This window comes from Chelon labrosus (genome assembly GCF_963514085.1).
Source record: "Chelon labrosus genome assembly, chromosome: 19".
Classification (NCBI taxonomy): Eukaryota; Metazoa; Chordata; class Actinopteri; order Mugiliformes; family Mugilidae; genus Chelon; species Chelon labrosus.
The window spans coordinates 6,190,950-6,201,221 of record NC_140352.1 but is presented as its reverse complement, the minus strand read 5'-3'; the positions used below and the strand labels follow the sequence as shown (position 1 = coordinate 6,201,221).

At 44.2% G+C, this 10,272-nt stretch overlaps 1 protein-coding gene across 9 annotated transcripts in view; it reads left to right on the top strand.

The window, feature by feature from the left end:
- The first annotated feature begins 5,942 nt into the window (after positions 1-5,942).
- Positions 5,943-10,272, top strand: part of tcf7l2 (transcription factor 7 like 2) — a 90,975-nt gene continuing 86,645 nt past the window's right edge. For all 9 annotated transcript variants that reach the window (XM_084566851.1, XM_084566847.1, XM_084566846.1 and 6 more), the window contains exons 1-3: positions 5,943-6,134; positions 6,313-6,379; positions 6,615-6,739. In XM_084566851.1, the coding sequence (XP_084422977.1) occupies positions 5,946-6,134; positions 6,313-6,379; positions 6,615-6,739 (381 nt within the window). In that variant the 5' untranslated portion in view covers positions 5,943-5,945. The remainder of the gene's footprint in view (positions 6,135-6,312; positions 6,380-6,614; positions 6,740-10,272) is intronic.

Sequence of the window (10,272 nt, the reverse complement as noted above, 5' to 3'; positions counted from 1 at the left end):
ACATAATGACTCCTCATTCAAACTCCCAAAGGTCAACTTGTCCTCACTGTGATTTTAATCAAGGTCCCATTGAGAGGAATGTGAAGAAGACATGGTTCCTCCGTTCGCCTCTCTCACAATGAGAGCTCTTGCTTCCTGTTCGCGGAAGTGCCTTCTGTGAGATGCTCCCCATCTCGACAATCAGAAAGAGTTTCTCCCTATTAAAAGCACGAAGATGTGGAGGGTCCTGCTTAGAAAACCCACTGGAGAAAAGTCCCTATTTTCTGCACACAAAAGCAGGGGTCAACAGGAAGCTACTTTCTCTGCAGTTGTCCCGTGCATCTGCTTCTAGCTTTTGTTTTGGCCGTGAAAGGCTCAAAGGTCAGAGATTAAATTTGTTGTCTGGCTTGCGTCGCTGCGTTCGCCAGCTGACAGGCTAAACACCTCTAATTTGTCGGGATCTCGAGGATCATGACTGAAAGGCTGAGATAAGGGCTCATATTCATGTCTTCACAGGAGGGCTGTGCTCTAAAGAAGAACACCGGTGGGGTTTATCTGTCTGTGCTTCCTTCTCTGGTTTAATTGCGTGATAAAAATCAACATTATTCTCAGCCATGTGTGCACAGGCAAGAATAACTTTGCATTGCGTGTAAAGAATCCGCAGAAGGTCCGGCGGAAAACAGACAACACCTTCTCTCCCTCTATCAAGACATGAATCAGCGTGTAAAAATCTCCTTTGGCGACTTGACGCCTGATGCATTCACTGTAAAACCGGTGTGAAAATATTACTCACACCAGCCCCTTGGCTTATATACCATTGACCTTTAAGTAACATTTACCAGCCAGCAGCGGCTTGGCTCGCCTCTCCCCGCGAGATGCTGCCGTGACGGACAGGTGGACTGCGTGCGCGCCGGGCCCGCAGATCCGCCGAGGCAGAGTACATAAGTTACCTTGTCTCTCAGGTGGATTCCATGTTTAGAGAGTTCAGGACCTGCCTCGGACCTTGATTAATGACTATCGCGTCCATTTCTGAAAAACGCTCGGCTGTTTGTTTTGGAGGCGACGGGAGACAGCTCACGTAGACGGCCCCTCGTACGGTTCCCACGATGCCTCGGCGATGAGTTCTGGAGACGCTCGGCTCCCGCTCCAGTCCAAAACCTACAGTGATATGAAAAGCAGCGGGCCTGCATTAATCACAAGTGTCCAGACTGTTCACAGGAAAACCCCTGATCCAGCTCCCGGGACTTTTCTAGAGGGAAAAAAATAAAATAAATAAATAATAAAACAAGGCTTTGCATCCTGAGATTTGATCTGTTTTGAATATCGATTCTTAAACTTTTAACCTAATGAAATGCTTGTTGAGTTTTTCTTATATTAGTCTCAGGGGGGTGGTATTGATTTTAGATGAGTGCAGAGTCACTGCATGTGTGACTCATTCTTCATTACACAGTTACTCTTTGTCTCTGCCGTCTTTGGTGTGAAGAACAATAGCAGAAAATATCATGAAAGGAAATTCATTTAGCACATTCTCAGCTGTTTGATGCTAAACGAGTCCCTCACACCTTGATGACGTTCAGTATTTCTTAAAGTCTCCAAAATCGAGACGAGTAACATTTAAGCTCCATATTTATACTGCTTTGACCTTCTTCTTATTATTTTCCTCCTTTAAATGATTGTTATATACGAAGTACCAAGACTAGCTCCTTGTACTTGTCAGGTACTTGCCATTAAAGCCACTTCTGATTCTGATTTACAGACTTCACTAGTAACGGGTTCTCTATAGGAAACCCCACATTGTCTTCAGCTCTTAAAGCTTTGGTCAACATAACACTCTAAATTCATTTCCGAAGCGTTTGTCAATGCAATTCCTGCACACGAGGCTTTTATTTTCAAATGCATTGTCCCATTGTGTCAAATGATTAGAGTGCTGTGGGAGTGAATGAGCAGCGAAAGTCCTTCTTATTACAAGTACAATAAGAGGAAAATAAATATAAATATATATATATATATATATATATATATATATATATATATATCTCCTCTGCATGTACATTGTACACGTGTGATGATTTGATTTTTCAACGAAGCTGCACTTTCCTCATCATTGCTCATGTTTTGATGCACGGAATACAAACCCCAATCCAGCCGGCGAGTAATTAAAACAGAAATAGTGACGTGCTGAATTTAACAAGCGCGATAATAAGTTCATTATTCAAGACTTAACCATTCATACACAAATCCAAGCATTTCTACCCCTTTTTTTTTTTTTTTTTTTGCAATAAATAAATACAGCATGAAACATGCTCTTCATAATCAGGTAAGTCCGACGTCTACCTCTCCATCCGGTCCTTTCGGAACAATCACCAGGACCATTAGTATAGATGTAATTAGGGCTAACTGCAGTTTTATCCCCGTGATAGAATTTACATGAGCTGTGCTGACAATAAATGCCAAATAAAAAAAAACAAATATAAAAAATGTCTTTCCCAACAATGAAATTTGCACTCAACTAAATGTTAAGTTTCACTCATTTACTGTCAAGAGAACAAACCTCATTACGGGAATAAATCAGTCACCATAAAAGAAACGCATTATGGTTACAGAAGAGGGGAGAGAAAACGTCCAGCAGTGATATGTTAATCAGCAGTGAGAGACCTTTTAGTGGGGACGGGTGGCGGCGTGGATGCATGATGGGTAGGCAGTTAACTGAAGATGTGTTTCCTCTGCTCAAGATGAAGCATGTTCTTACAGGAAAACGGTTGATTTATTTATTTTTGTGTGTGTGTGTCGCGTTTAAAGATCACTCGGGTGCGTCTTTATTTAATTAGCCGATCTGGCCTCGTGCTTCTGTTTTCAGTCTCAGAACAGTTGTAGACGAACCTCATCCAGCCACATACCTGTGCGGCGTAAAAGCAAATTAAGAAATTAAAAAATATTGTACTTCTATTTAGACTGTATACTATTTAGCGTCATGAAAAAGCTCTATTCTCCCTGCATATGCAAACAGCGTTTTGACTATTTAAATATTCATCCAAAAAAACTGGTTTTACACTCAAACATGTTTTGTGTGTGCTGGGGTCAAAGGTTAATTGTCATTTTTATGATGTTTTGTTTCTGCACCAAGCAAAAGTCGCATTAAATAAATAGGATAAAGCTGATAGATGTCTTCATTGGAAATCACATCAGAGCTACCTGTAAGGTAATGCATTAGCATGTTAAATATCATTTCTTTTTACCTTTATTTATTTAATAATAAGATGCCAGTGTAATTAAATCTGGTTGCTAACATCAGAAGCGTTAATTCAAACGTGCTGAGGTCTGAATCACCAGGGCTGTTGTGGTCGTGTGATCAGACACATGATGCTCCTGACTTCCTCCACACTCTGAGGCAGGGGAGACGATCCCCAGCTGCAGCAAAACCGCGAGGAGCAGAGGTGAACACGGAAACCTCATAACAAAATAAATAACACCAACACAAGCCGGGCGTGCTCCCGCTCCACCATTCAGAGCGGCGGCGGCAGCAGCATAGCCTATCATTATGTTATTAAAGGGTCCTGCAGATTAGAATCACCAGGGCGGCATCAGAAGCAGGTGTCCCCACGGCACGCATGATAACACGCTGCCAGCCCCCGGTAAACTCTCAGGTACCTGCTGAGGCGATCCGGGGAGAGGCCAGCTTGGAGCTCCTCGGCTTTGGTCTGGTCTGTGTGGGCTCGGGTTTGGAGGGCCCCGAGCAGCGGGGCGCCTCTTCTTCCACCGGCTGCCTAAACACAGACACACACTGGATGAGAACCAGAGACGGCAATCCCTTCCTCCATGCCGCCCCTACGCTGCCGGCTGGGCTGCAGCCGGCTAACGCAAACACTGCTTTCACCTCATCCAGATAAAGCACATCAGTGATCACTGAGCGGAATCGTCTGCTTTCATGGTGCTGCCTGGTCTAGGTAGGCGGACTCGCTTGGTGCTGCACTGTGCACATAATTCCCCATCACTGCTGCTTGACAACACTGCCGAGAGCACATACACAGGAATTAGTGTCATAATATTTGTTTGCACACGTGTAACAGCTTGATGACACCAGACAATATTTTTTAATCAGCTATTCCATGTCTTGTTTTGATCTAGCAGCGTTTTATTTTGCTTGAAAGGAGCCAGCCAGGTTGCAGCAGAGTGTAAGTGTCACCTGCATGCACGTCTCCACATTTGAAATGAATTGTTTTTGCGATTGCTCCGACAAATATCAGCCATAAGCGAAAGCTGCATTCGCGGGCTGATGAGATAAGGTTTCTGAATCGCTGCTGAGCTCATCACTGACACACATGCACGCCCATGCACAGTCAGCCCCTCCTTTATTGATTTAATATACATTTCATATAGCTCTTTTTGTTTTGTTATTTAATGCACGTCCCTAATTAATCTGTTTTTATTTGGCGGAAACTGATAAATGATTTGTGTTTCTCCATTTTCCTTTTTTAAAAAAACGCTTGTTCTCAAATTAAAGGGAACACAATAAATGAGGGAAAGACTCAGGGACCTATAGGCGTGCAAAAGATAAAAGAACGTCACACACACACACAAGGGGGAGGAAAAAAAATCTGCATCATAGTAGGGATTATTTTTTAATTTCACGTGGCCAAATTGCATTTTCTGCACATTTGCTTTCCCATTAACCGTCCGCCACCGTGGTCCGCCATAGGTGTGTCTTCTTTAAGGTCGACGCGCTGCAAAATAGGACAATTGGAGCATCCGAATCTGCATCAGCTATTTGCGTCCAGTCTGGCTGCAGAGGGAGAAGAGTAAAAAAAAGAATAATAATAAAAAGGAAAGAAAGAAAGAAAGTGTGCTGCCAGCGAGGAATCCAGGTTCAGTCCCAGAGGACATCACACCTGTCAAGAAAAGCAGGATGCAACAGCACCCCCCCTCAAAAATATATATATAAATAAATAAAATAAAATAGATCTAAGGAAGCATTATCTAATATAATGAAAAATAGATCTGAGGAAATGACAAAGCAGATAAAGTGGCAAAACAAGCTTGGCTTTTATTCTTGCTTTGATAGGCTTCTGGTATTTAGTAAGCACAAAAAAGAAATAAAAATAAAAAAGTAGGTTATGGAATCTGAATGAATGCGAGGGATTTTTAAAAAATAAAAATAATGTAAGGTATGTTTTTATTTGGACCAAGTGTGACAGAGCGGTCAGGAGTAGAGGAGTCAAACTGGTTGTAAGCAGCCTGAGGAGGAACCCTCTTTTCTTTTTTTTCTTTTTTTTTTTGTTCCACTGGGAGACCGCCCATATGTGCGTTTAATCCACATTTGCAAGCAACTCCTATCTTCCTCCTATTTCACCATCACTGTCCTGCTCCCAAAACTGCCTTTTTCCTCCTCACATGCGTTTTCACTGCAGAGCCGTCCGCCCGGCTTCCTCCAAGCCTCTCTCTCTCTCTTTTTCTCTCTCTCTCTCTCCTTCCTCCCCCCTCCACCACCTCCTCCTTCTCTCTCTCTCCCTCTCTCTCTCTCTCTCTTTTTTCCTCCTATTTATGAAAACGTCACTTCAAGTCCCTCCCTGTTTGAATCTCATTAGTTTCTTGTGTGTTTCTCCCTGTCAATAATCCTGAATCCAGACTCTCTCTATTTCCATCCCTCTCTATCTGTCAATCAGCGCCGCCTTTGAACTGAAAACCACTCCGACCAACTTCAACTCACTCAATCCGAGCGGCTCGGCTCCTTCTCCGGCTTCCTTTTTCTGCCAAGATTCCCTTCTTTTTTAGTTTTGTACCAACCGCCAGAGCTTTTGGAAAACGCCAGTGCAGACACCCCAAAAAACTTAAACTCGGACTTTCTCGATCACCGAGATCAAGGGTTTAAAAACTTTGTTTTTCCATTTTTTCGCCCCCCGACAGAAAAAAAAAAAGAAATATTCTTTCTTTTTTTTTTTTTTTTTTTTTTTTTTTTTTGCTCGGGAAAAATGCCGCAGCTCAACGGCGGTGGAGGGGACGATCTGGGTGCAAACGATGAAATGATTTCCTTCAAAGACGAAGGGGAGCAGGAAGAGAAAATTTCGGAGAACTCCTCGGCAGAAAGGGATTTAGCAGATGTCAAATCTTCTCTCGTAAACGAGTCGGAAACGAATCAAAACAGCTCGTCGGATTCAGAGGTGAGTTGCAGATTAAAATCGGGGGCATCGATCGCCCCCGACTCCCGTGTTAAGTTAGTAGGGGCCTGCACATTTGTCACATTGTAACGCTCGTAGACTTGGAAACTAAGTTAAGTATCGCCCTCGTCGCCCGCTGTGTTAACTTTAACGCAATCCTTGTGTTTCATTGCATTTCAAGGCGGAAAGACGGCCTCCGCCTAGATCTGAAACTTTCAGAGACAAAACAAGAGAAAGTTTAGAGGAGGGTGAGTTTCTGCTTTATTGTTCCTGCTCTTGTTTTTTTTTTTTTCTTCCTTCCTCGCATCATGACATTATATGTGCCTGACGCAGGGGATATCCCCCGCTTTATTCCTCAAATGCAATTTTCAGGAATAAAAACTTTTCACGGCCACTTTATAAAAAAAGTTTCTTCTTTTTTTTCCCACTCCCCCCCCCTCACCCCTCCTCACTCCTACCTACCTCCCCCCCCCGCCATGTTAGCTGCGAAAAGGCAAGATGGAGGGCTGTTCAAGAGCCCACCGTACCCGGGCTATCCATTTATAATGATCCCAGATCTCACAAGCCCCTACCTTCCCAATGGATCACTTTCTCCGACAGCACGCACAGTAAGTTCATTTTATTTACAGCCGTAATGTGCACACACACACACACTGTTCTCAAACACACACACACACACACACACACGCCACGGGTGGACACGGAGGCAGCCGGACGTGTTGTCACCCTGAAAAATGCAGCCGGTAAAAATGTAGAGCCAAGTTTTGCGACTCCCCGTGAAGTGTACAGTACAATGGCATGCGTGTCCGCGTGCAGCTCCCACCCAGCCCTGTGTGTGTGTGTCATGGACAGGAGCTAGCATGCTAACTGGGCTAACAGTTAAAAAAAGACTTTATAGTTAAATGACAGGTCATGTGCACGGTGTTTTATTTTTATTTATTTATTTATTTATTTTACTAATATATTCCTTAAATTTCTGCTCTAAAAAGCTTTAAATTAAACGCATGACAACTATATGAATATAAAAAAAATGGTGTTGTTGTTATTATCGTTATTATTATATTTTATTAGTCGTGTGTTCCAGGCTAGAAGTGCATGATTTTCACCTACTGAATAATGCACTTGGCTGGTGTTTGCACAGCCTCATCAAAAATGCCCTTTTTACTAACACAAGCTGCACGAGCGTTCAGACAGACCTGCACACTGGCTCCCTGACACACTGTAAGCAGTGTAAAGCAATGGAGAAAAAAAAAACCACAGTAATAAAAATCAATATGCAAATGAGCCTTTCAGAGTGATTTGCATGTGTCAAAACTTGTAAAGAATGCTGGAGGTGAGTGCATGCGGGAAAGCTTTATTTTTCTAAAATTTAAATAACAGTTTCTAAATACATACATATCCGTGCGTGTGTTTGTGCGGCTTTTATTTTAAAGGTGGCGTTTACTGAATGGGAATTTTTTTTTTTGGATGCATGGTTCCTGCATGTGCACCGCCTTCGCCTCCATTGCCTTCAACAAAAACACGTGCCATGCGAGCCCACATTTATAAATACATCCACGTTATTTATTTAGACACAATCAGCCGTGCCATAATTATGCACGCTTACTCATTTGCTCAGCACCTCGCTGGTCCCACTGGGCAGTGGCAATCCTTAAGCAGCATAATTTTCTCAACCGTGGGGTTTTTTTTTTTTTTTTTCCTCTTCTCCCTATTTTAAACGGTTGCAATTACAAGTCTGCGCTTTAGGACCTGTCATCTCATTTTACAAGGTTAAGGCAAAGACCAGGCATTAGGAAATATGACCCCTTTTGCACCCCCCCACCCCTCGCCCCCAATACCTCAGCTCTGCTTAACGAAACTGATATTTGTTACCTCGATATTTCTTTTTTATTTTTTGTGCACACCTTGAAAATAAATGCACATCTCCCACATAATGCCTCCTTTTGTGTTTGACACAATTTCTGCTCTTGAGTTGATCGACCGTGGTTCCACATGAAATATCACATGAAATAATTTTTGCTGCTTACACAATTCTCTCTCTCTCTCTCTCTCTCTTTTTACGCACTGTGTGTGTGTGTGTGTGTGTGTGTGTGTGTGTGTGTGTGTGTGTTTTCCACACAGGAGAACATTTTGCCATTCTTCCTCTCTTAGTCAGCCAGCCTTGTTAACTACTTCTTCTGGCTGGTATGTGGAACTAGTCACTCATTATTCTCATCAGCGCTGACACAAACGCACATTCACGGCAACACGCATGGTTTGAGCTGAAGCACTTCCTTGTTTCGGTGGCGGCGGAGGGTTTGTAGCTGTGTGACTGCTGTCGCGGCGCTTGTGTCCTGCGAGCCTTGCGGAGCGCTCGCCCTCATTGTGCTCGCTCGGCGGCGGCGCTCGGGCGAAAGCAGTAAATTGTGTGGTGTGGTGTGGCTTGAGGATGCTGCTGCGGCGGCGGCGGCGACGCGGCTCCGACCCTTGCTCTCGAGCTAATGCTGCAGAAATATTATTTTCAGACGCGGCCGAGAGAGGAAAGAACAATCTGTTTTCATGTTTTTAAAATAGACGCCCCCCCCCCACCCAGCCCCCCGGTTTTGATTTTGCTAGCTGTTGTGTCCTGTGTGCCGGCGTAAAGTCGCGAAATCTAAAAGCCCCCGCTGATTGTCGAGGAGGTGCTTATTATCAGGCTATGAGAGGACATTTATTACAGCCTAACCCATTGATCTACCTGAACAGTAACTGTAGCTGAACATGGTTTTCGGCTTGCGGTGGTCTTCCTACTGTACCGCCTCGGCCCCCTCTGTCTGCAGCGCCCTGTGTGTCCAGCCATTAGAGCTTTGAAGTCGGCGGTCGCTGTAATATAAATCTATTAGACTTAAAGCTGGCATAAATAATTCACCTGGACATTGATTAGCTGTCTTGCTCCCTAACATGTCACGTTAGGCGCTGAATATGCCTGCTAGTATTATTAGGAGGAGACTTTCTCTGTCTTGTCATGAAAGGCTTTGATTCCTCGCTGCTTTTCCCTTCTTCTTCTTCTTCTCCTTCTCCTTCTTCTATTCCTCTTGGGCTTGGCTTTGCTGTGGTATTATTTATAGGTGTGTATTACACCTTTTTAAATTATTCACCTTTTTGTATTCTAAAGATTTAAAATGAGGCTTTCTCTAAAAATATATGTGAGGCTGATTTTAGATCATTTTTCATTTATCAGCTGCCACGGATCTTGATCTATCTGGACTGTCTTAACGTGTTTCCGTGATTTATTTTTTTTTATTATATTTTTCTTGCGTTTGACTTGAGGGAGAGAAAAAAAAAATCCTGCATGTGGCCGTTACCACAATTTGTCTGACCCCTGGGAGTCATAACCAGTGAGAATTTGTTTTTCCTACCACCTAAGTCCAAGTAGGCTCACAATTTAGTATCATTTAGCAATTTGACATGAGACTGTGCCCGGGCTTTAAAAGCCTCCCTGCCCTCGTCTCCTCCTCTCCTCTCCCTGCCGTCTCCCTCCTCCCTTAAACCTCACACAAAGGCCTGCTGGATCACTGGGCGCAGGTTGAATCGGGAGAAGTGGCCTGGCTAGTTCACCCTCCATCCCTCCCTCCTCCCCCTTCTCTCCCCTTTGCTCTCCCTGTCTCCCTTCCTCTCCCCGTCTCCACCTTTTGTTTCCCGCCGATGCTAACGCGGGGCTTGTGAAAGAAGGCGGCGGGTTAACTCCGGTGCTGTGGGCTAACATCACACCTCAACAGGTCTGGAGACGCGGAGGCTAGAGCGCGGGGATCTGGGGCGGCCCGGCCTCTCCTGCGCCCGGGAGGGGCTGCAGGGCCGTAAATCCGCCGGCTTTATTTACTGCCTCTCGGACTTATGAATGTTAAGATATTTGACGCCACCCCTGGCCCCATAATTCTGCAGGCCCGGAGACTTTTGGCGGAGGTTTTGAGTTTCGTCGTGTAATTGCGAGCAGTTTTAAAAAAAGAAAAAAAAAAAGAAAGGTGGAGATGGTGGAGGCATGAAACGGGGGATGAAAACGCCACACTGAGCATCCGCAACAACAACACCGACCCGTCATGATTCTCCTAGAAGACGGTGGAGAGGCTTTGTGTGGTTGAAACAATAGCTTTTCTCCCCATTTTCTCCCTCTTTGTTGCAGTTG